This window comes from Misgurnus anguillicaudatus, chromosome 12 (genome assembly GCF_027580225.2).
Source record: "Misgurnus anguillicaudatus chromosome 12, ASM2758022v2, whole genome shotgun sequence".
Lineage (NCBI taxonomy): Eukaryota > Metazoa > Chordata > Actinopteri > Cypriniformes > Cobitidae > Misgurnus > Misgurnus anguillicaudatus.
This window is the reverse complement of record NC_073348.2, coordinates 1,608,569-1,635,208: the sequence shown is the minus strand read 5'-3', so window position 1 is coordinate 1,635,208 and position 26,640 is coordinate 1,608,569. Positions and strand designations below refer to the sequence as shown.

Below are 26,640 nucleotides of genomic sequence, written 5' to 3'. Positions count from 1 at the left end.
TTTATCTCAGAAATAATGACATACTGCTCTCCCCTACACAAAAGTATTTTTTTAAGTAAAATTATCGGATTGGTATCGGAATCGGCAATACTGACCCTATATGTATTTTTAGTATCGGATCGATACCAAATTTTGCAGTATCGCCCACCACTAAAATCGATATACAAAAGCATTTTAACACTGCTGACTGTATTTACGTTATTCAGGCATATGTTATATGTTACAACTATTCATAGTGAGATTTAATATTTAACTCATTCACCGCCATTGACGAGTTATCTCGTCATTTATAAGTTCATATTTAACTAATAAACGTGCCTTTCTGGACGAATTTCAAAGTGAAAGTGTAATACCGCTTTTATCCACCAGATGGCGCCAAAACGAATTTATCAAAAACGGAAGTTAAAAAGAGATTATGATTTATTTTAACTGCATTTATGTTTGATAGTCATTCTGAGTCTGATCTCTAAAATAAATTTCTTTACAAAAACGCAATTTTTTAAGCTTTTTGGTCAAAATGTTGTATTTTTGAAGAGAAATATCCATATTTCAGTGGTAAATTAAGTAGAAAAAGTAAATATATAATGAAACGTTTTTTCCCCATTTTGTTTGTTTGTTTATTGTTTGTTTGAAAGCAGAGGGTGTGTTCTTTAATTTGATATAATTTGTATGTTTATATATTTATAGAAAATAACTTTTCCTGCAAGGAATTTTGTGAAAATTTTGTTAAAATCACAAAAATGCAGGTGGGCAACTTTTCTCAAGAAGGCTGGCGGTGAATGAGTTAATGGCAGAATTCAGGATCGTCTTTATAATGTTGGAGTTTCCATGGCGACAAATCAACGTGAATGTTGCGCTTCTTTCTGGTCAATCGGCTGTTTCTGTCTCATTTAACACATTTTAACACAAGAAGCCACTTTGATGTGGACAAATGTAAACGCGCCGTGTCCTGATATACGGATGATCGGATCAGCGTGAACGGATCACCGAGATCGTATGTTAATGCAAAATGTAAACGCAGCCTAAATAACACGTGAGCCGGTGGACAAAACGGACAACCCGGAGTTAAAACTAAATACTTAAATTCGTCTGCATTCTGAATTGCCAAACAATCAGAAATACATATAAATAAATGTACATGTATATTTTACATTAAAGTCTGTAAAAGACAGTATAGATGAATTAAAAAAGCATCAAATAAGTTGTAACCCTTCGGTGGCACATTAAAAACAAACATTCAAATAGCATTTATTAAATTCGAATTATTATTGCAGATCGAATATTCAAAAATGTGAATATTCGTGCCAATCCCTAGTTAAAAGTAACACTGCTTTTAAGTGACCTGACCCAGTACAAGTCTTATGTAAAGTCTTTAACCTGTATGAGTTTTCTGGTGTTTCACCAAATGTCCATGTTGACCGAAACTCTTCCCACAAACACTACAGTGATGAGGATTTTCTGCAGCGTGAACTCTCTGATGAACTACCAAATGAGTTGAAGTAGTGAATCTCTTCCCACAGATCAAGCAGTGATGAGGTTTCTCTCCAGTGTGAACTCTCTCGTGGACTCTAAAATAACTTGAAGTAGAGAAGCTCTTACCACATTGAGAGCAGACGTAAGGTTTCACTCCAGTGTGAGTTCTCTCATGAACTCTAAAAGAACTTGAAGTATTGAAGCTCTTTCCACAGTGAGAGCAGACGTAAGGTTTTACTCCAGTGTGACTTCTCTCATGGATTTTGAAGTGACCAGACTTAGCAAAAGTCTTCTCACACTGAGAGCATTTGTAAGGTCTTTCACCTGTATGAGTTCTCTGGTGTATCACTAAATTGTAATGTTGATCAAAACTCTTCCCACAAACACTACAGTAATGAGGTTTCTCTCCAGTGTGAACTCTCTGATGAAGTCTCAAACGAGATGTTTCAGAGAATCTCTTACCACATTGAGAGCAGATGTAAGGTTTCTCTCCAGTGTGAACTCTCTGATGGGATTTTAAGTGACCTGACCGAGCAAAAGTCTTCTCACATTGAGAGCATTTGTAAGGTTTTTCACCTGTATGAGTTCTCTGGTGTGACACTAAACTGCCATGTTGACTAAAACTCTTCCCACAAACACTACAGTGGTAAGGTTTCTCTCCAGTATGAGTTCTCTGGTGTGTCACTAAATTGGCATGTTGATTAAAACTCTTACCACAAACACTACAGTGATGAGGTTTCTCTCCAGTGTGAACTCTCTGATGAACAACAAGACTGGGCTTGGTGCTGCAGTAGAAAGACTTTTTATCCCTGTGTTCCCTCATGTGGTGTTTTAGATTAGATAAGAATGTTGACGACTTCTTATCTGTGTGCTCTTCTGAACAAAGTTGTTTCTTCTTCTTCACAGTGTGCTCTTCTGAATGAAGTTTCTTCTTCTTCTCTGTGTGATCTTCTGAATGAAGTTTCTTCTTCTTCACAGTGTGCTCTTCTGAATGAAGTTTCTTCTTCTTCTCTGTGTGATCTTCTGAATGAAGTTTCTTCTTCTTCTCAGTGTGCTCTTCTGAATGAAGTTTCTTCTCTTGTAAGGTAGTAAAGCTGATCTCAGATCTGGTGAAAAGTTTCTGTTCTGCGTGTTTTCTCTCATGTCTCTCTAAATGTCTCTGTGAGCTGAATGTCTTTCCACAGGTGATGCAGGAAAGAGTTTGTGTTGTCAGTCGCTCCTCTAAAGTTGAGGATGTTTCTCCATCAGAACATGATTCACTCTTCTCATCTGAAAAAAACATAATAAAAAAATTAAATTCTCTTTTCACCCTTTACTCTTTCGATGCCAATAACGGGCAATCTGTAATACCACTCTTCTTATGAAACATTTGAAAGCAGAGGGTCTGTTCTTTCATGCAATATTTTATATGTTTATATATTTTAAGAATAAAAATTTCTGGAAGGCATTAAACTTTTGTGAAAATCATAAAAACCGCTGGCACTGGTTGGCAACTTTTTTTTAAAAACGCTGGCGGGGAAAGAGTTAAGTTCTATTCAGACGGTAATTGTTTCTCATGGGGACGTGAAATATTTTAAACATTTACAGAGAGTAGTCAATGATTTTATTGCCGTCCGAATCCAGAATGTCAGCATTTTTCTCTGACCATGCATAATCCACATCTTTGATTTTATAAAAGAGGATCAATTCAAAAGTCATTCTGAAAGCACAGTATGGTCACAGGCTTCCAGTTTATTAGCATTTATATAGCGTTTTTTCTGATCTCAAATCTGATTGGCCAAGACCTCTTCCCAGCCAACTACTGGTAATTTTAGAATTAGTGAGGGAGGCTTCTTTTAACATTTGAGCCTTGCACTCACATACACTACATTGCCTTTATATGCATATGAACTTGAATGACATCCCATTCTTAATCCATAGAGTTTAATATGGTGTTGGTCCAGCCTTTGCAGCTACAACAGCTTCAACTCTTCTTGGAAGACTTCCTACAAGATTTGGGAGTGTGTTTATGGGGATTTTTGACTATTCTTCAAAAAGCACATTTGTAAAGTCAAACACTGATATTGGACGAGAAGGACTCGCATGTAGTCTCTGCTCTAATTCATCCCAAAGATTTTCTATTGGGTTCAGGTCAGGACTTGGATTGCCAGACAGAGAAGTGAGATTTGTAGCTCCAGAGAACACATTGCCACTGTTGTAGAGTCCAGTTGAGGGCGTGCTTTACACCACTGCATTGGACATCGGCATTGAACTTGGTGATGAAAGGCTTAGATGCAGCTGCTCAGCTATGGAAACTCATTCCATGAAGCTCTCTACACACTGTTCTTGAGTTATTCTGAAGGCCACATGAAGCTTGGAGGTCTGTTGTTATTGACACTGCAGAAAGTGCTGACTTCTGCGCACTTTAGCATGCTGTTGTTTCAAATTGCTTCCAATTTGTTATAATATTACTATCAGTTGACCGTGGAATATTCAGTAGTGAGGACATTTTTAACAAAGGGACTTATTGCACAGGTGGCAACCTACGGTGGGGCAAAAAGGTATTTAGTCAGCCACCAATTGTGCAAGTTCTCCCACTTAAAAGATGAGAGAGGCCTGTAGTATTCATCATAGGTACACTTCAACTATGAGAGACAAAATAAGAAAAGAAATCCAGAAAATCACATTGTCTGATTTTTTAAGAATTTATTTGCAACTTATGGTAGAAAATAAGTATTTGGTCAATAACAAAAAAGCAAGATTTCTGGCTCTCACAGACCTGTAAGAGGATCATCTGTCCTCCACTTGTTACCTGTATTAATGGCACCTGTTTGAACTTGTTAGCAGAATAAAAGACCCCTGTCCACCACCTCAAACAGTCAGACTCCAAACTCAACTATGGCCAAGATCAAAGAGCTGTCAAAGGACACCAGAAACAAAATTGTAGACCTGCACCAGGCTGGGAAGACTGAATTTGCAATAGGTAAGCAGCTTGGTGTGAAGAAATCAACTGTGGGAGCAATTATTAGAAAATGGAAGACATACAAGACCACTGATAATCTCCCTTGATCTGGGGCTCCAAGCAAGATCTCACCCTGTGGGGTAAAAATGATCACAAGAATGATGAGCAAAAATCCCAGAACCACACAGGGGGACCTAGTGAATGAACTGCAGAGAGCTGGGACCAAAGTAACAAAGGCTACCATCAGTAACACACCACGCCCCCGAGGGACTCAAATCCTGCAGTGCCAAACGTGTCCGGACCCGTCTGAAGTTTGCTAGAGAGCATTTGGATGATCCAGAAGAGGATTGGGAGAATGTTGTATGGTCAGATTAAACTTTTTGGTAGAAACTCAACTTCTCGTGTTCGAGGAGAAAGATGCTGAGTTGCATTCAAAGAACACCATACCTACTGTGAAGAATGGGGGTGGAAACATCATGCTTTGGGGCTGTTTTTCTGCCAAGGGACCAGGACGACTGATCCGTGGACGACTGATCCGTGTAAAGGAAAGAATGAATGGGGCCATGTATCCTGAGATTTTGACTGAAAACCTCCTTTCATCAGCAAAGGCATTGAAGATGAAACGTGGCTGGGTCTTACAGCATGACAATGATCCCAAACATACCGCCCGAGCAACGAAGGAGTGGCTTCGTAAGAAGCATTTCAAGGTCCTGAAGTGGCCTAGCCAGTCTCCAGATCTCAACCCCATAGAAAATCTTTGGAGGGAGTTGAAAATCCTTGTTGCCCAGCGACAGCCCCAAAACATCACTATTCTAGAGGAGATAGGCATGGAGGAATGGGCCAAACTACCAGCAACAGAGTGTAAAAACCTTGTGGAGACTTACAGAAAACGTTTGATCTCTGTCATTACCAACAAAGAGTATATAACAAAGTATTGACATGAACTTTTGTTGTTGACCAAATGCTTATTTTTCGCCGTAATTTGGAAATAAATTATTTTTTAAAAATCAGACAATGTGATTTTCTGGATTTTTCTCATTTTGTACCTCATAGTTGAAGCGTACCCATGACGAAAACCACAGGCCTCTCCCATCTTCCCAAGTGGGAGAACCTGCACCACCGGTGGCTGATAGAGCTGGGTCCGAGTCCACCTTTGTCGAGTACGAGTCAAGACCAAGTCATTAAACATCAAGTCCAAGTCCGAGTCCAAAAGGGTCCGAGTTGGACTTAAGTCCGAGTTCTTAAAGGCCGAGTCCAAGTCGAGTCCGCCCGAGTCCAGAAAGTAATTCAATTGAAAAAAGATACAAAATTTGTATTGTAAATTGTTACTTTCTATTAATACTTTAACCTTTCAACCCATTAAACCAATGGGAATATAAAAATGTAATAAAAATACCTCAATTGCATATTATCATTGCACATTTTTATTTTATGTCAACTAGTTTCCTATCAAAAATGATTTCAAAGAAAAGAAAGGGATATAGAGGTATCTTCTTTTTACCAGATGTCTTGCAAATAAATTCTCTATGATTTTCGTAAGTAAAACAAATTATTGCTGACTTTAAGGACATCGTGGTAGCCAGGCATTGTGTGTGATTTGCGTGTTTGTCTGCACGTATGATGCGACTGGCTGCTGCCTGCCAGTGTGTTGCAGTAAAATAACAGGACTATCTAGTAGTTAATCAAGTGTTTAAACGTACATCATAAACAGATCTCTCTTCTGAAAAAATTAATTCTTAGAAGGGGAAAAAGTCTTCTGTATGTGCGGTTCAGAAAATGACAGGCACGAGGTTTGCTGAAGTGTTGCCTGATCTTGCACTAAAAAACAGCGAACAAGAAAAATCCAATAATAAACCAAAATAAATCTAAATGCTTTACTTCAAAGATCAAAATATTGGGACCGGCACCTTCACACTTTATTAACACCAAAAACTTGATCGCTTCATGAGCCAAAAGCCATAAACGATTAAGCGCCAAAATGATACTTACGTACAAAAAAGCCGAGGACCTGGCAACACTGCAAGACCGCGCGCTGTGAAGCAGCCTCACAAAAGAAGCGTAATACACAACGCCAAGACGCAGGTTTATTGCAAAACACAATGCTGTTAGATTATTTTGATCAAAGCTGTGAGTGATAAGCACGTGAGACGTTGCTACGGTTATTTCTGTGTCAATCATCACATTTTTGGGAGTGAGTCTTGTTCCGTACAGACATGAAACGAACATTTAGGGGATTCACTCCCGCATTTAAATGCGGTTGTCACCCCCGAAAGTTTGCTGTGTGTATGAGACAGTGAGACATTAATTAATTTCTCATCTCAAGTTTATGCTGGTTTTATTGTTACACATGACGCGGACTCGACTGTACTCGGGATATTTTCCGAGTCCAAAATGTCCAAGTCCGTGTCAAGTCTGAGTACAAATTCACCCGAGTGCGTGACAAGTCCGAGTTCATTCAAATTTGGACTCGAGTCCGGACTCAAGTCCGAGTCCAAGTTCGAGTACCCAAATTCTAGCGGCTGACTAAATACTTTTTTGCCCCACTGTATCACTGTACCACACTTGAATTCACTGAGCTCCTAAGAATTACCCATTCTTTAACAAATGTTTGTAAAAGTTGTCTGCAAGCTTAGGTGAGGCCATGGAAAGGATTGGAACACCTGAATTCAATTCAATTCTTTTGGCAACATAGTGTATCTGTGACTGGAAAAAGCTGCCACCAGAGTGGATGGTGACACACACACACACTAAATAAATTCACTAGCTCTTGAATCAGTCTGTGAATCCCAATCGAAAATGATTATCCCTATGCCCTAATCCCTTCAAAGATCAGAACTCCTGGATGTAATCTTTCAAGGGAGTAGCCCAATAATGTAACATGGCCAGAGCCATCTCTATGCCGTCTCTGCTTTTTTGTGATGTTTGCCACAAGCCGTCTCCTGCTGGGACCTTGTATTCCAAGTCTGACAGGGAGCTCCAAAGGGACTGCCCAGAGAATCCTTGGTAGCCTACCTCCAGTGGCAAGTTCCATGCCCGCTATCCCAACTGTTGCCACTGTTGGGTGAGTGGTTGGTACTTCATCTTTGTTTTTAAATTGAAAAATAGATTGAACAAATGTTAAGGGTATTTCTGTGAACGATTTATGCTAACAGCTGTTTATAACTCTCTTACAGGTCTGCATCCCTCTCATCCGTACAAAACCATGAAATGGAAAGACATATTCACACTTTTAACGTCACTAAGCCCACGTTACATTTGTTAATGTTAATGTCAATACAGTTGTTCATGTTAATTCATGGTACAGTAATTAATGTTAATGGATATTACTTTTGTGTTAGTAAATGCTAAAGGTACCATGAACTAAGATGAAAAAAATGCTGTATAAAGCACTATGCGGACAGGATTAGGTTTCAAAACGACGTTTGAGTTTCTTTTTTCGTTCTTTCTTTTTTTTAACGCCATACCAGCTTCTAAGGCTATATTCATGGCGAGAATAAAGTATAATTAAATCAAAGGAAGATTAAAAAAGATGTTTAAAATTTATTTCCTCTAGAAATCTTAAAATCATGTTTGGGCTCACTTGCGTTTGAGTTTCAACGTGTCCCCAAGGACGTCTGTGATTTTATGTACCGATTCGGACGGGATTAAAATGCTCAGGCTATTCTAGAGATGGGAGTGTCTGTTTCATACATTTGGCCGTTGCAGAAGATCACTTGCTCTGGATGCACATGTTTGTAATGTTTAATATTTTGCTTTAAATGTAAAATTATTACAGAACATGTAATTTATTAATTTAATTTTAACAAATCAAATAAAATATACAAATCCTACTAAAGTAACATTGGCCTATAACTGGCTGCCTATAATAAACCCAAAGAAATGAAGAAATAATTATAACAATTTATTATCTTTATTAATTAACATTACCATTCCGGAGTTTCATTATTTACATTTTTATGGATAAAGATATCACACCTCTTATAATGTTGTCAAGTATGTCGCCATTACTATAATTACAAACCTAACGTTACATATTTACAGACACGCATGCATACCTGTATTTTAAAATAAGATTATTAATTATTCTTTAAAATATTGTGTATATAGTTTAATGGCACATTAGGTAGATGAACGCTTTATTTGTAATTACTTAGTAAACTTTACTGCTTATTGATCTGATATTGTCTTGTCATGAGATCGCTCATGTGCAGCCAACATAAACTTCAAAAGTAACACCACAGATGGAGCAAACATCTCTATCTTCTCATCTTGGCTTTTCAAACGGCCGCCTCAGTTATTTTCATTATGTTTGTTGTATGATGATTCAATCTAACTCCCGTGACCCGTCTCCTGTCAGATTAAAGTGACTTCCTCACGGTAAAACAGGTGGAGTTGTGTGACGTTAGATCCAGGTAGGCATATTAAGGCCGGGGTTTTCTGAAGCGCTATTGGCCTGACAATGCAAACACGTCTTGATTTTGGCAACGCAGCTGGAGGTCGGAGGCCATTGGCTCCGTGAGGCCCATTTGAAGCCCTGGCTCGCTCAGGCCCGATAGTGGAAAAGTGAATGAGTGGAGCAGAGCTAGTACGGAACATAACAATATCTGGAGAGCACATGTGACTAAACAGCATTTTGGTAACATTCAGGTTACTTCATCTGGAGGTGAGGATCCAAATACATTAAAATATTGATGTCCTGCTGTTTTTTATATAATCCATAAACTTTATCTGCCTTTAACTCGTTCCTCTTTCAGCATGTTTGCTTGTGTTGTACAGTGTTAAACTTCCCTTCTGAAAAGTGTTTATTTTTATATCTACGTTAAAACTTGTGATTCATTATCGTATCAGACCAGTAAATTAATGATCATCTTCTCCAATTGGTTTTGGTCTCTAATAGCTACAACAAGATGGCCTTGTAATAATTATTAATACCAGCCTAAAATATTTTGTTTTTCATTCTAAGAACATTTTTATATGGAAAAATGCAGCTTTTTATATCAACAACTATGCAAATTAGCGTTAATTCATGTTCATCTTTTTAATTAAAAACATTTACCCCATTAAATTACTGTAATGTTAGCTATCAATAGTTGTCAGATAAATATCTATTGAAAGGGTCTATTGAAACATTTTCTCCTTTCATGCATGTGTTAGTCATGGTGTGAAGATTGTAAACAGTTTAAAAACATCCGAGTAAACTTGGGACCTTAGTTAGATGCTGGTCAACACTAAACCAGTCTAAAAATCAGTCCAGTCTACCCAGCTGTAAATGCCATTAGGTGTTATAGTCTTTTCTTGCCTATAATAAACTTAACTGACATGATGATAAATTTAAATTACATGAACTTACATACTATATATGTATTTGTAAATTTATTGCTGCTTATGAGGTGTCGCTCTGGGACGAGTGAGTGTAAGGGTGAAAGGGAAAAACCACAGTATACTCACTTTAAACACCTAAACTACAGCACTGGATTTCATTGTCTCTTAAAGTCACATGTAGAACAGTTAGCAAAATTTGCATCCTGTGGCGCCACTGTTTCTTAGCCGTTTTTATTAGACTACAACCAGAAAATACAGCAATTTTGTATGCTATACTGCCCTCCAAAGGCTTAGTGCAGTAACTACACAAACATTGAAACTGAAAAGAATGGCTTTAAAGTTTTTACACCAGCCAGTCAAACATGTTGTGAGTAGATTACTGGTTATGCATTCATGTAATGCCTTTTAAGGAAGACATTTTTTATAGATAAAACCATGACCATCATGATGTGATCTTTGACCCCTAAAATGCAGATACTGCACTCTGCCTTTGGATGACCGTAAACAACTAAAACACTATTGCAAAAGCAAAGTACAGTATCTACGAACTAGATGTGTTTATCCAACTTTTTTCATGCTTCTTAATACATTTTGATTGTTTTGTTTTTTTTAGTTTTATTGATGTTTTTTTCTTTTTTGTTTTATTGATGTTTGCATGTTGTGAATGCGAAAAATGCTCCTTTTAACACAAAAAGTATTTTACTAATTTATTTAAAAAACTTACATTAGATACATTTTGCTTTAAAACAGTAGTTAAAAATTGACACAATTTAAAAACAGAAGAACATGTTTGTACAATTAATTTAATTCACGTTCTTCTAAAACTAACAGTGGATTTGGGTAGACCACATTTCATCTCAACAAAAACAATAGAACAACAAGTGGGTAATTAAGATACATTAAGGCAGCGGTCTTCACTATTTTTTTATGAGAGCCACACTGATAGGCCAGGGTCAATAGAAGAGCCGCCTTTACCGCAAAGTATCAAAAGTTACATCCAGTCATAAATAGCATGTCTGCTTATCAATCTGTTGCAATGCAATAAATACAAGGGCAAATCATTCTTTATCATTTACCAGTCAAATTTGAACTGAAACAATATGATTTTTCTTAATGACCAAAACAGGATTTTAAATGCACGCATTCTTATAATATGCCCATGCAGTGCCCCCCAAACCACCAGGGGGCCACCTTTCTCGTAATTTCATGCGGCGCTGCACAGAACGGTTGGCGAGTGACCATTACTGTGCCGCGAGAGCAATTCGAAAGCATAACAAGCAGTCTTATCTCACGGTACTTTGATGTCATATGACGATCGCTTTGTGCAAGCCCTGCATGCGATTGTGCAACGTGCATCTTGATCTAATAGGTATGGTTTTCTAACAAAGTTAGCGTCCGGAGCAGAAAAGACAGAATCATATCACTGTATTATTTACTGCCACAAATTTAAGCTTGCCGAGCCGCATGCGGCTCGCGAACCGCGCAATGAAGAACACTGCATTAAAGTGTGTGTGTGTGTGTGTGTGTTCAGTCTCAAAAATTTTCATTTCTCCTCAGCCAGGTTCTCCCAAAACGGACGGCGGTTGAAGGGCATCATATGGCAGAGTTTGGAAATTATATCCAACTTCTTCTCCCTCTTTATCCCCTTATTACCAGGTCTCAGTTCTTTTGGATACTTCAGTGTCGTCTAGTGTCAACCTGAATTTACATTTTATTGCTAGTTGTACACCATAATAAATCTGTAAGTGACAAAAAATACTCTTATTCTCTCTTCATGAGAAAGTCCAACTTTGTAAACTCCTCTTCATTATGTGAGTGTTTAAAAAACAGCTGAATCCTCAGTCGAATAACAGCCATTCCAGACAAATTTGGAGCCTTTTTTAACTTAACCTGTGAGTGGCCAGCCCTCCATGCCAGGATGTTTGAACTCTTAAGCTCCACCACATTGACTTTTCCAGAGTTGGAGGAGGCAATGACGTTCTTAAAATCTTCAAAATCCAGGACAGCACCTCCAGGCCGCTTTCTCATCTCTTTCTCCACCCCATGGTGGAAACTGTCTGCACTCATGAAGGTGTGCCCTGGTTCATAGTACTTTAAAAGAATATCCTCAAGTGGGACATTGGGTTATTCACCACACTGACTAAAGTTGTAAGGAGACACCAGTTTTTGTTCTGTGCAGTGCAATTGTCAACCCAGAAAATGGCATGTTTTACATCCCGCTCCTTATTTAGTGCTGTGACAAAAGCAGACGCCACCTCCTCTGTCTTCCTTCCACCAATGCCTTCATGCCATATTACTGAAATGCTATTCTTCTTGGAAGATGACTTTTCCCCCACACTGGCGAAGGTTTCATGAAAGGCTGAGATGCGTCTGGTCAAGACTGCAGTCTTTACCCCAGGCATTCGGGGCAGCATGATGACTTTCTGGAGGTCAACCCTGCGGATTGAGAGGTCATTAAACTCTTCCCTTTCTGCATCCAACCTGATGCCTTCCACTCTCTGCTCTCCTCTTGTGCTCCTCCCACTTTTGACAGGAGTGACATTCCTGAATGGCAGTTTCATTCTGGTGCTCTGCTTTTATGTGGACATCTTGCCTCAAGCAACTTTCACACTCCTCTTCACCCAACTTAGTGAAGCTAATGTTCCTCTCCTTTACGGCCTTCCTATATGTTTCATAGGAACATTTGAAAGCATTGTTTTCCTTGTAATCTTGGAACATGGACTGAATGCTGACATCACTTGGCAGGTACCTCCTATGTGGAGCATGCTCAGGTCTGTAATGGCTGGAAGTGGGATTAAATGATTCAATGTGTTCAAATATTGAAGCCATGTCAATTTTATTGATGGGAGTGTGTCTTCCTCTGCGTTCTTGTGGTGGTGCTAGACTTGAGGAGACTGTATTTCCAAAGACAGTGACAATGAGTCTATCATTTTTTGGATGATAGCCCAAAGTTGTTAAAAATGTTGTTTTACAGACTTCCTGTTGCTGGCCAAGGTCATCATTCAGATAGTACCTGAGTGTCCTGGTTCGTCTGCTAGGAACAGCTGTGGTGTGGCGCATGGTCTGGCACTGTGAAACCATGTGGAAAATAAAGCTCTTTTTCTCACTATAGGACATATTCCAATATGCCCTAAATAACTGTCTCCTCTGATCCTCTGTTATTTTTGTAGTGCATTTCTTCTTACACTTTGGACCACAAGGCTTCCCCATCTGTGGAATCTTACTTTGTTCACTAGCTCCAGACTGCTCTTGAAAAACAATGTTGCTGCTATTGACATCATCATCTTCATCATTATCACCCTCATCCTCTGGTACATAGGTAGCATCCCTCACATCATACTCCTCACCATCTTCCTCATTACTGACATCAGCCCTCATCACCCTGCCCTCATCCTGGTTGTTCCATTGTGTTACAGATTCTTGATGACATATTAATATATTATTATTAGTTTCTACCTCCTCAGTGTTACTGCCTGTATCTGCATCCACTAAGGCAACCAACTCCTCCAGATGTAGTTTTCTCATCCTCTCCTCTTCACTATCTGCTTCTGCTCTAGGATTCTTTGAAATAGTTTCCCCATAATGTCCTGCAATAAATAATAAGTAGTCTCATCAAGTAACCTATTTATTTAGTTTATTTATTTGAATATGTGACCCGACACGGAAACCAGTGACACAAGTCGGCAGCACAAGTTTCGAGATAATGAGAAATTTTAATTATTAATTTTAATAATGAGAAAAATGTGTGATTTTTAATTTATTGCAGAATCTGTTAGTTGAGATCACGAAGAAGCCTCTTCATGTTTGAGATAGCAGTTTTTGTACATTTAAAAGAGTAAACTTTGCGGTTGAAATCGGCTTGTTTTTCCGGAAATTCTAGCGTGCAGCGCGGGGGGGGGGGGGGGGGTGTCATTGCCTGTGTGTATTTACTGGATAAGCGGCTTGTGTTTTCGCCCCCGCCCCCAAAGGGAACAGCATGACTACTAAATAAGGATAGTTCACCCCAAAATGAAACTAATGTAATTAATGACTCACCCTTATGTCGTTCTAAACTCAAAAGACCTCCGTTCATCTTCAGAACACAGTTTAGGATGTTTTAACGTTAGATTTAGTCCGAGAGCTTTCTGTCCCCTTCATTGAAAATCTATGTACGGTTTCCATGTCCAGCAAGGTAATAAAAACATCATCAAAGTAGTCCATGTGACATCAGTGGGTCTGTTAAAATCTGTTGAAGCATCAAAAATACATTTTGGTCCAAAAATAGCAAGAATTACGACTTTATTCAGCATTGTCTTCTCTTCCAGCTCTGTTGTGAGCCGCGTGCAGTCACGTGACTGTAGTGACGCGGCCGAACTGTTCCTCAGACATGTTTGCTAAGTTTTTTTTACAAATGTATAGCGTGCGTCTCCCCAGACTGTAAATGAAGCTCGGGCGCACAAAACAAAAGAAAAATAAAAGAAGCTGAGGGGCAGAACAGATAACAGTCAGCAGCGTCGTACGTCAGACACGTCACTGACTTTATGTGGCGCCGCATTCGGATGACGTCAAAGTACCGCGAGAGCTCTTCAAGAAATCTTAGGAAGTAGTTTAATTTCGACTCGATCTCGCTGTACTTTGATGTCATCTGTCTTTCAGTTCTTGCAGCGCAGCATGAAGTCAAACACACACACAAAAAGTCACAGAGATCATTGAATTCGTTATATAATTGGCTACATGTTTTGTCTATCAATATTTTCCATGAAGTCATTGGCTGATGGAGGAATTGAAGGTCTGGCTAAGCGAGACTATCCAGACTTCTGTCACAAAATACTACATATGATGCTAGAACATCTATATCTCAAAACGGCTTTACAGGGGGGGTATGGCTTAGCTAAATGAGATGTAAATGAGCCCTATTGTCTCTCCAGGCAGGGAAAGTGTTCACTTTTATTTCTCAATTTTCTCGGCATTCTCTTTCTTGAATGTGTTATATTCAAATGGCCACAACTTCTCCAAATCTTATCAGATTTCCATGTGTTACACATCGTTGGAAATCTTAGAAACTGCACTTTCATAATCTGTGAATAACTCAAAATGCCCAAGATCCGACTTGTGTCCCTACTTTCCGTGACTGGTCACATATGTTAAAGGTATCGCTCACAATAAATAAATAAAAAATTCTGTCATGATTTCCTCCCCCTCAAGTTGTTCCAAACCTGAATGAATTTCCTTGTTCTGCTGAACACAAAGAAAGTTATTTTGAAGAGTGACAGTAACCCAAATGTCAGTAACCTTGAGGGAGAGTAAATTATTGAATTATACCTTTAATATGGCCATACATAATTTCCTAGAATTAGAGGTTAATTTATATGCTTTTTCTCCCTTAGCTTAATTTCTAAGCTATTCTCATACATGTAAATGTTCCTATTTATGCTATCTACACCTTTAAAGCTATAATTAAAATAGATCATTATGTATCCTTAGCTAGCCTGTAAGCTATCTGTAAAATAAAAAAAACTGATTGGCAAGACTGACTCTGACAACTGAAAAGCAGATCATTATTCTTGACCTAATATGACAGGACATAAATTAAACAGCTGACAGCTTATTTCAAAACTGACCAGATGAAAAAAGTACACTTCGTGAAACTCAAAGTGCTTTATTTCCACACACTAATTTTGTACTTAATATACAAAAAATCTTCTTTACTAATCCTAAGAATATAAATATTGAATACTATTTTGAGAACTAAGATAACAGGGCTCAACATATAGGCCTGTCCGGTGGCCCGGGGAAAGCGTGAGAGACGTTCGGGCCAGTAAACAGTATTGTCACTTGCCCGATCAGGCCAGTGCTTCACCCTCAGTCACTAAAATATATTTTCATCAATGTATATTATTTAACATCTTGGAAGCAGACATTTACTTGGATAAAACACGACGAAAGAAACAATGCAAAATTTTGCACAATTTGCAGTCAACAGTTTACAGGTAAAGCAGAAAAGTTGGGAGCTTTTTTCGTTGGAACATGTCTGTAGTATACATTTATATTTGACTTTTAAATTATTATTTATAATTGTGACACTGACATTTTTTTATTGGGGCCAGTGAAAATTTTGGCAGGGCAAGTGAAAACCTGAACCACTGGCCCGACTGGGCCAGTTGAAAAAAATATTTAGGTTGAGCCCTGGATAAGCTTTTATTTATGCTAAATTTATATTTTTAAGTATGTAAACATAATCATTTTAGAACACATAGTATGGACAAAAAGGAAAACGACATAGGATAAGATAAGGTAAAACGAAAAACAAAAACGAAAAAAATATTAAATATTTAATAAATGGTATTAAAGAATACATTTTATTATTGATTTTTTTAGTATAACCCATTCAGATCTTTAATCTTTCTAAATAAATTATAAATGTAATGTGATAAAAATGCTATAAGAAACACATAGAGGGAAGAGACAAAACACAACGCCGACCCGGCTGCGCTCGTCAGGATGTCACTTGCTGACTGGGCCCTGCTAACTTTGCCTAACAATATAACTTTACCAGACCCAGCTTATTTTTGAAGGAGAAACCCCTGTCAATAAAACTGAATTAGCTGTCTAAAAAGTGGAGATGTTGAATCAACAAACACCAATGCGACTGAATCGGATTATATCATTATTGTCAGAGCAGGGCCGGCGTCAAGGGGGGCATTCGCGTGCAGTGCCCCCCCGAACAGGTTGTTGTGCCCCCCCTACAAAGTTTTTTATTACTTTAATATATATCAAGAATAATTAAAATAAATTAAACATTGAATGTTTCATGACTTGTAATGTAATCAAATGAGGAAAATATAGTTGATATATGTTTTCTTTAATTAAAATAGACCAGTTTCTCTGATTGGATGTATTGCGGCGTCTCACCCGTCTTACATCTTTAGCATATTTGTGACTTGATACTAGCAACGTGTTTTTTCGCGGCATTTTACGGATCGTGTAAAATATGGATATTAGAACATTTAGAACGAACCAGCACCGCCTGCTTCATCTTCATGCAAACACAGACTGGCTCAAACTCAGAGGTCGAGGTGGAATTTACAAATCTACAGGACACTGTTTTAAGGAAGTTTAATGTTCTTACGCGCCGTCTTCAGCTATTTTAAAGGTAAGTTAGCGTTGTTTTAAATTACGTAAGCTTAAATGTGAAGTGTGGCTATAGACCGTTAACAGCATTACGACGTGATTATGGTAAAGTGGCTTTTTTAAAGCTAGGACGCAGTGTGCGCTGCGCTATGAAACCCATTCATTTCAATGGCTTACGCCACGCGAGGGCGGTTTGTTTGTTGTTGCGTCGAGCCAAGCGCAAGCGCAGCGGAGCTCAGCTTGTGCTCACGCCGTGGTCGAAGTTCAATAGTTTTGCGCATAGTTTGTGGTCTTTTGCACTTTATACGGGAAATGAGCTGACAGTCTGTACTAGTTGTATGAGTGTGTGCTTGCTGTATTTGTTTTTTTAATGTCTTGTTTTTGCAAGTTATTGTTGCTATTGCGTGCCCCCCGTTGGAAGCCGAGTGCCCCCCTGTTAGTTATGGTCTGGCGCCGGCTCTGTGTCAGAGGATGTTGCATTCAATTGAGCAGACAGGTAGGACAAAATTTGGTAGTGGCTGGCTAGTCAATGTTAACTGATTATAAAGCTGTCATTTGCCTAACTATGAGTTATTATTTTGCTATACTCCTTACCCGTATTTGGATATTTGCGTTTTAACACAAGCTCAACCATAATTTGGCCGGGGAATTGTGCCATGGTTTGTTTGTTGTTTCTGTGTGCGGCAAACCACATACGGGTCATTCTACTACAAAAAAGGTGGAATTCGGGTGATGGAAATTTGCTTAAATGAACTTCTTTCAACATATCCAAAACTTCTTTAATAGCATTAATTAACTTGTCAAATCTATGAATCCGCAAAATGGGGAGCTTAATCTATTTTTAACTTAATACATTTTAATAAAGAAGCTTGTGTACATAGTTAAAGGTTAAGTAGATGAATGATAACAGCAAGAAAAATAAATTATTAATATTTGTTTAATTAAATTCTTCATCTTTACCCAGTATTGGATGAAATTATTTGATTCTCAGTTTGACTTTTTTCTTTAAAACCAACAAAAACAAAAATATTCAACCAAAAAGGCTTTGATGCAAAGTCTGAATTATCAACAATGACTTGCATCCCATATCAACAACAAAATATTACTACAGAGTACAAGAAAATACATTCATAACACCAAAACTTGGTTTAACACCAATGACACAATGTAACACCAATGACACAATTAGAATATAATAATAGATAATGAAAAAACTTGATAAAACTTATAAGCTTTCATAAAATTTTCTATCTTGTTTTGTTTTTATGCTTTTATGTTGGTTAGTTAAAGGAATAGTGCTTAGGAAGTACTCCATAGAGAAGTAACACTAATGATGATAACACCAATGATGGTAACACCAATGACAATTTACAGAAATAAACTAATATTTTAACAAAATGGCTGCCATTAACCATGTGCCATTTCATCAGAGATGTAACAATCACATACTTATTCAGTATAATGTATTTTTATGTAAAGATCTTAACACTCCCAGCTATAAAAAAAAAGAGTAACACTAATGACATCCAAAAAATCTTCTCTCAAAATTCTTAGATATCATGATATTTTAGACAAATAAGGCAAGACATCTCAAAAACCTTGTGCCTTCCTCCACTGCACTTCTTTCACTGACCTCTTGACCCATGAAAAACTTCAAAGAGCTGATGCATTGTTTCAAAATAAAAGTGCTTTGGGTAGGGTAACATCAATGACATAAATTTGGGGGACAAATATAAACAAATATTTATTTGATATTACTCATATTAATAGTGTATTTTTCAATGTTGTAGTAAATTCATACAGGGTTAAAGGTAAATTTGATTTGTTTTACAAAAAACATGGTTTTAAATAATAAGTACACAGTGATCAAAGGGACAGGGCAATTTTCAGGACCAGACATTTAAAAAAAAAAAAAAAAAAAAAATTTAAATAAAAAAACCTCTCATCATTTTAAGGACAGTCTATATTTATTAAATAAATATCATTTTGGGATTATTGGGTAAAATTAAATGAATTAAGGGGTCTGCAAAAGCAAGGGACGAGCATTTCCACCTTTTTTTTGTAGAATGACCCATACAATCCCGTTCGTGAGAAGGCTACCAAGGCAGACCGCAGTATCTGCGTTGTCTAAGCCGGGAAAACAAAGCCAGAATCTTAGGGGTGTGACGAGATCTCGTGCGACGAGATCTCGCGAGATTAAATATGTATCGCGAGATTAAGTGTGTCTCGCGAGATTTCTTGTGTAGGTGCAATTCTGGCCGTTTCTCAAATAAAAAACTGCATCCTTCGGAGGTCGCATTTTTAAACTGCATTATCTTCATAAAGACTGTCTTATTAGAGACTACTAACAATTATAAAGTTTACTAATAATTTAGTTAATCGCAAATTGTTGTAATATGCTCACGACTTGAGAATGTAATGCTCAGTTAATGATCTGAAATAAACCTTAATGACGTATGAAGCCTGCATATGCGACCTCCGGAGGATGCAGCTTTCTGTTTGACCCTTTTAGGGCCCAGTTACACCAAAAGCGTTTATGGCAGTTGCAGGCGCCTTTTTTAAATGATATTCTATGGGCATGGAGCGTTTGCGCGCTATTTATGCGCGCTGAGCGCCTTGCGGTTCTTGCCGGCGGCCGCAGCACGCGCCTTTGAAGGAGCGCTGAGAGCGGAGAAGCGCCCGACGTCATTCGCGTCTTTCCATTGTCCACTCGAATGAGGGGAGATGCGGGCCTCACGTTGTGGTGAGGGAAGTTTACAGTTGCTTTGAAGAACCGGACTCCACTCGCTCACTCTCACCTGCGTGTTTGTGCACCTCTCACCATCAAACAAGGTCAGAGCAAGCGCCCTCTTTTTAAAGTTTCTGCTAATATGACAGTTAACAGCAAAAGAGCGCACACTTCAATATTTGATTGACAAGACAGCTGACTAGGTGGTTATTAAAAGCTGCGTCGACTCGCACTGCTCTTTTTTAAAAAAAGGTAGTGCGTCGCGCCTTGCGTTTCCAAGCGTTTAAAGCGTGGTTGGTGTAATTAGCCTCTTACAGTGCATGCATTATATTCTATCTTTTACTGCATTTGCTTTTTTGTTTGGGTTTCCAATAATGTTCGTCTGGGAGCTCGTATGAAGTGTGAGACGTGTTGTGTTTGTCTGTTGATCAGTGTCAGATGTGAAGTCTCAGCAGATTAAACCATCACAGAGTTTACATGATTTAATGTCTGCATTTTCATTTCTATTGTAAAGAAATGGACGTATATTAAATATTCAAATGGATTTAAACATTGTTTGGCTAAAAATAAGCGTTTCTCTCCGTCTAAAGTGAAAGTGAAGACAGCGTCCGTGAGACGAGTCAACTATCACCCCCTGCAGGCATTTGTTATAATATATACATAATGCTTTTTATTTATAGACCACAAATGTAATGTGTTTGTTAATGTAATGTTGTTTAATGTAACTTGGTTTTAATACTTTATTTGAACCAATTATTATTGCATCTTCGTTATTATGTCATTTTAAAGGCTACTGCTCACTTGGGTCTATTTTTATTACCCAAAAATAACAAATAACTTCATTATTAGTTAGTAAAATAATTGTTAGGGCCAGTCCTTGATTAGTTAAAACATTTAAAAATAACATGATTTCAATTTCTTATTCATTTATTTTATCATCGAGGGTTTCTTAAAAAGTGTAAAAATATCGTCTCGTCTCGTTCTCGTGAACCCAATCTCGTGTCTCGTCTCGTGGATTAAGTGTCTCGTCACACCCCTACAGAATGCAGTAACGTGACTTACTGCGGTTTGCCTTGGTATTAGCATGAATTTTGTAGTTACTGCAATTTTGACACCCTCGTTTCTCTGAAACGGGACAGAACCAGGAGACTTTGTCACAAGACAGATCAGATGTCATAAAGCTCATTTCAAGCCTTAACTCAATTTCGACCAAGTGTGTAGTTACTGCGCTTTGCCTTTGGACGGCAGTATACTGCAGTAATGTCAAGTATTTCATGTGATCTCCTCTTACACTTCACAGGAAGATGCAGGATCTTTTAAATATAAATTAATTTTAATGACTTCAAGACTTCAGTAGATGTGTTTAGAGACAAGAAAGGTCACATTAAATACTGACTTTTATCTAAAGGAACGTATAGATGTATTTACCCCTAATCTTATGCTAACGTTTACCGAACCAGAAACACATGTTCTCTTAAAGGAACCGTATGTAGGATGGTGGCCAGAAATGGTACTCCAATTACTTTCAAATTACTGTAGAGCGGTGTATCTCATTCCCCTCCCCCCTGACTCAAGGTTGCAGGATCCAACAGGAACGTACTGGTTATTACAAGAAGCTTCCAATGGCAAGTGACGAGTCCTACACATTACGTTTTTTTCTTTTAAACCGACCGTGCCACGCTGGCGGGCCCGACGAGTCTTTGTTTACAAACTATTAAGCTGACAATGTATCATATTAATGAAGAAGGGTATTAATCTTGTCATGCCATATATCATTACAAAGGGTTTAAATGTTATTTCGAAGTGCTGTTTTATAAAACAAATGCTCTAGCAAAATTAATAATACATTTAATGCACCAAGGTCATATCGGAAAGTGTTCATTCATAAAATGACATCATACCTTTATTATGAAACAGCACGTCCATCCAGACTCGCGCTGCTCCATGCCAAGCAAGCATTCACAATATACAATAACATCCATTTGCAGTTTGGGTTCACAAACGTATTACATATGAGAAATATTGATCATCCGACATCAGACTTTACATAAAATAACCCTCGATCCAGGTTGTTTTTTAATAATTGTGCACGCAGCGCGCTTCTACTATGGAGAAGGCATTACGCGATCAAGGCAATCTCTACGCCAAGCGTTCACAATATAACATCCATTTGCAGTTTGGGTCCACAAACGTATTACATATGAGAAATATTGATATTCCATCGGATTTTGTATAAAATAATCCTCAATCATATTGTTTTTCAATAGTTGTGCACGCAGCGCGATTCTACTATAGAGAAGGCATAACGTTACGCGATCAGGCCAATCTCCATGCAAAGCGTTCACAATATAACATCCATTTGCAGTTTGTGTCCACAAACATATTACATATGAGAAATATTCATATTCCATCGGATTTTGTATAAAATAACCCTCAATCCATGTTGTTTTTTAAAGCAACACTATGTAGTTTCCAAATGACTTACAGCTCCCCCATGTGGTTGAAAAGCGCAACAGTGCCTGGTATCAGACACTCTTCTGCAGGCAGGGGGAGGGGCGGGGCTGTGTGCTCTACCCTCCACCACCACTTTCAGAGTGTGCTTGTAGCAGCTAGGAGGCTGCTCAGGTTGCAGCAACAGTACAATTTGTCCAGTTAAAGGTTGTTCTATCACTGAAATAATTTTAGAGACATTATTTAAAGGTAAAAAAGCTACATAGTGTTGCTTTAATAATTGTGCACGCAGAGCTTCTACTATGGAGAAGGCATAAAGTTACGCGATCAAGGCAATCTCCATGCCAAGCATTCACAATTAGGGCTGCAACTAACGACTATTTTAATAGTCGACTAGTCACCGACTATTGAAACGATTAGTCGACTAATCGAAATATAAATATTTTTCTAAAATGTAGCATGAGATTGCTTTAATTCTGTGGAAAATGATAGTAAACAAGAAAGAAGGGGGTAGTTCAATGAACATTTTTTACATTTAATGAAAACAAGTTTTACATTTTTAATAATTGCAGCTACTATGATTTTACCAAAACAAAGTTATGTATTTCAGCAATTTAAATATATATTTATTAGGGCTGTCAATAAATTATTTTTATCTGTTCTAAATTTACCTAAATGTAACACTTTTCAAGTTTTTAATGCTCTAATCAGCATTGATTTGGTCAATATATATGCTATATGAAAATGTATGTCTACAACAGGCTGTTTACATTTTCAAAAATTAGTCATTTATATTTTAACATTCTCTATTAAAAAACTTCAAAACCATTGGAACAATTGTTGGAATCTGATAAAGCATGACAGAACTACACCTGTTTACGCAGAGCAAAAACAATATCAATATATGTTACATATATGTTTTTCTTTCATTGTTTAATTTTGACATTGAGACAGACCGCTTTAAGATTCTGTAGGCTAATGCAAGGGTTTAACATAACTTAACATAATTTAAGGAAAAGATACTTTTCCTTAACAGTTAACCAAACATTCACTTCAGATATAACAGATTATAGGTCATAGCTGCGTGAATTCTTGTCAAAACAGATATTTTTAAAACTGTAAAATTTTGTGTAAGATGTCTATATATATCTGGGTCGCGCACTCGCATGTTTGTGTGCATGCGCTTCAGACGTCTGCGTCAGACATCGCTTTTGAGCCTTGTCACTCTTAATAAATCTTTTAACATCAATCAGGTCCCGAACTTTATCTCTCTTAAAGGAATAGTCTACTCATTTTCAATATTAAAATATGTTATTACCTTAACTAAGAACTGTTGAATCATCCCTCTATCATCTGTGTGTGTGCACGTAAGCGCTGGAGCGCGCTGCGACGCTACGATAGCATTTAGCTTAGCCCCATTCATTCAATGGTACCATTTAGAGATAAAGTTAGAAGTGACCAAACACATCAACGTTTTTCCTATTTAAGACGAGTAGTTATACGAGCAAGTTTGGTGGTACAAAATAAAACATAGCGCTTTTCTAAGCGGATTTAAAAGAGGAACTATATTTTATGGCGTAATAGCACTTTTGTGAGTACTTGGACTCGACGCAGTAACACTCTCCCTCTCCCATTATGAGAGTGAGAAGGGGAGCGGACTTTTCAGGCGAGTCGAAGTACTCCCAAAAGTGCTATTACGCCATAAAATATAGTTCCTCTTTTAAATCCACTTAGAAAAGCGCTACGTTTTATTTTCTACCACCAAACTTGCTCGTATAACTACTCGTCTTAAATAGGAAAAACGTTGATGTGTTTGGTCACTTCTAACTTTATCTCTAAATGGCAGCATTGAATGAATGGGGCTAAGCTAAATGCTATCGTAGCATCGCAGAGCGCTCCAGCGCTTACGTGCACACACACAGATGATAGAGGGATGATTCAACAGTTCTTAGTTAAGGTAATAACATATTTTAATATTGAAAATGAGTAGACTATTCCTTTAATAATTATTTTAACATCAAGCAAGTCCTGCAGTCTATTTTCTATCATTTCTGAATGCTTTAAAAACGAAACTAAAAAGTGAAAGACGACGCATCTTTGCTTTATATGGATTTGGGACGGGACACCTCTCAGGAAATGTGCAGATAAAGATAATTTTAGATGTTTAATGACCATTTAGAGCATTGGATTCGCTAGACGAGAGCTTAATGTTCTTATTTTTATGAAAAGCTCCGATCTAGACAGCGCCGGTTACTTGCTGCTTCTCAATTCATCCAGCTGTGGGTCAAACAGAAATTGCGTGTTGCGTTAACCGCGCGTTAATAAAATTAGTGCCGTTAAAATGAATTTGCGTTAACGCGTTTATTTTGACAGCCCTAATATTTATATATATATAAATATATATATGCTGTATTTTTAAAGTTTTGAAGGTTTAAATCAAAACAAACCAACAGCAGTTGGATTGATATTAATTTGAATGCACAACCAAAAAACTAGATTTCTGAAAAATAAAAAAAAACAGATTTATATATATATATATTACAATATATATAGGGCATTCGCCTGTTGTGGGGTGCACGTCTGCTTCTTTTGCAGAAAGGCGTCCGTGGCTCTCTTCTTCAGACTGCATGCATTTAATTTAAAATTTTGTCAGGCACAGTCGGGCATAACGTTAAATCCTTTATTTATTTATTTATTTTAAAGCAAAAATACGCATATAAAATGTACAATGTACATCCAAAACAAAACGTATTGGCTTCCATGTTATTTAAAATCTTACCGAGGCGAGTCAAACTCAACTGTCCGACGTGCTTTCTCTTTAAATGCATGACCGAGGTGCTGCCGTGAAATGCAAAGACGGCTCTGAAAACCATGCAGGTAATCTTTGTATTCGCCGTATCCAGGCTAAAATGCTCCCAAACCTCAGATGTTTTGGTACGCGCAGCTGCTACGTTGGACGCTGCCATTTCTGTGTGTTATCGCTGAGCAGAGAAGCTAATGCGCATGTGCGACTCTCGGCAGAGATTGTAATGGAGATGCCTCACTCGGTCGAAAAAAAAACATGTCTGGCGATAACGTCGACAATGATATTCATTGTCGACTATTTCTATTATCGATTTTTGTCCACACAAACCTATTACATATGAGAATTATTGATATCCCATCAGACTTTGTATAAAATAACGCTCAATCCAGGTTGCTTTTTAATAATTGTGCACGCAGCGAGATTCTACTATGGAGAAGGCATAACTTACGCGATCAGGGCAGATTCAAATTCTTCTCCGTTTTCAGCTGTGTCCATCTTTTAAAGGCATCTCTTATACAAATCCTTGTTTTATTTAAGACTTTCACGACGCATTTCGGATTCATAACATTAGAGATTTTTTATCCGACACGTTCGTAGCTGCAGCTGCTGTGGTAATTAGAGCAGAGTTGGCAACCTGTATGCCAAAACATTACTGACTTCGTGATTGGTAGATAGAAGGAGGGTGGCGCATCAGACCAAAACACTACATGACAACATAAACACCAGTTGAGGGCTGCAACTCCACTTTTTAAATGATAATATCTTGGCCGGACCACTGTTGACAGTGATATAAGTATTTGAAATGAACATGATTTGATGTCTAGTGACATAGCAGGGCCATTTTATGATTAATTGATATATTTTTCTTACATACTGTTCCTTTAACGTTCCCCTAACTTAATCACGTGAGCACCACACTGCATGTCTATTAGTGTTTTTGTCAATCATACATCTTTCTAAAATAAGTAAAACACATTTACATATCATATAATGAGGAGAATTAAACCAATATATTTAATTAAAATGTTCTATACAACAGAAGAAACATACCTGAAGGAATAAAATCATGATCGTCGTCGTCAAAATCATCACAGCTGTCATCTTTATCAGTGGGATCTTCCTCTTCTGTGGGTTCAGTTTTCATTTCTGTAGGTTCAGTTTTTATTTCTGTAGGTTCAGTTTTTATTTCTGTATGTTCGGTTCTTATTTCTGTAGGTTCGGTTTTGATCTTCATCATTAGTGCTCTGCAGTCGATGAGTTTGACTGAACACATCTTGAGTTTGGTCTGCAGTATCTGCTGCTGTTCTCCACCATTACAGACAAAATCCAGAGACTCTGTGGAGGTTTGATCAATAGATTCATCATCCTGTAAACCCTCATCAGTTTCTACTGATTTACTGCACATCACATCCATCTCATCTCAAAACAAACACAAAATAAAACTGATGTAAACACACAGCGGCTGATGTTCGTCTCTCTTCCCCTTCTTCCTCTATGGATTTATAGGTGGGTCGCATATAAACTTTTTGGTGCATACCGCCACCACCTGTTCTGGAGTATGAAGTGATTTGAGTCTAGTCTAGTTAGTTTAGTCCAGGGGTCTTCAACTACTTTTCTTCGAGGGCCAGATTTTAAAATTGTAAATATGACGCGGGCCAAACTTTTACCCCTATTTTTACTTTTGATATATTTTTTACTTTTACCATATATGTGTGTGTGTTGTTGTCGTTTTTGTTACTTTTGTTGTAGTATATTTGAAAAAAAACATATTAAAAACATGCATTTTCAAAAAAAAATTGAAATTTAAAA

At 37.7% G+C, this 26,640-nt stretch overlaps 1 protein-coding gene across 2 annotated transcripts; it reads right to left on the bottom strand.

The window, feature by feature from the left end:
• LOC129446097 (uncharacterized) lies at positions 1 to 26,640 on the bottom strand. Of its 2 annotated transcripts, none has more exons than XM_055207056.2 (2): positions 25,882 to 26,631; positions 1 to 2,742 (listed from the first exon to the last, which is right to left on the bottom strand). In XM_055207056.2, the coding sequence occupies exons 1-2, from the start codon at positions 26,243 to 26,245 to the stop codon at positions 1,373 to 1,375; spliced, it is 1,734 nt and encodes a 577-aa protein (XP_055063031.2). In that variant the 5' UTR covers positions 26,246 to 26,631; the 3' UTR covers positions 1 to 1,372. The 2 variants fall into 2 exon arrangements, with proteins under 2 accessions (XP_055063031.2, XP_073729859.1); XM_073873758.1 differs by lacking the exon at positions 1 to 2,742 and adding an exon at positions 10,430 to 13,323 and having other exon boundaries at positions 25,882 to 26,640.

Excerpts from the sequence above, each read along its gene's own strand:
- LOC129446097 (XM_055207056.2), bottom strand. The coding sequence starts at position 26,245 with ATGGATGTGATGTGCAGTAAATCAGTAGAAACTGATGAGGGTTTACAG. Across the intron at positions 2,743-25,881 it reads TCATGATTTTATTCCTTCAG|ATGAGAAGAGTGAATCATGT; the intron begins GTATGTTTCTTC and ends TGTTTTTTTCAG.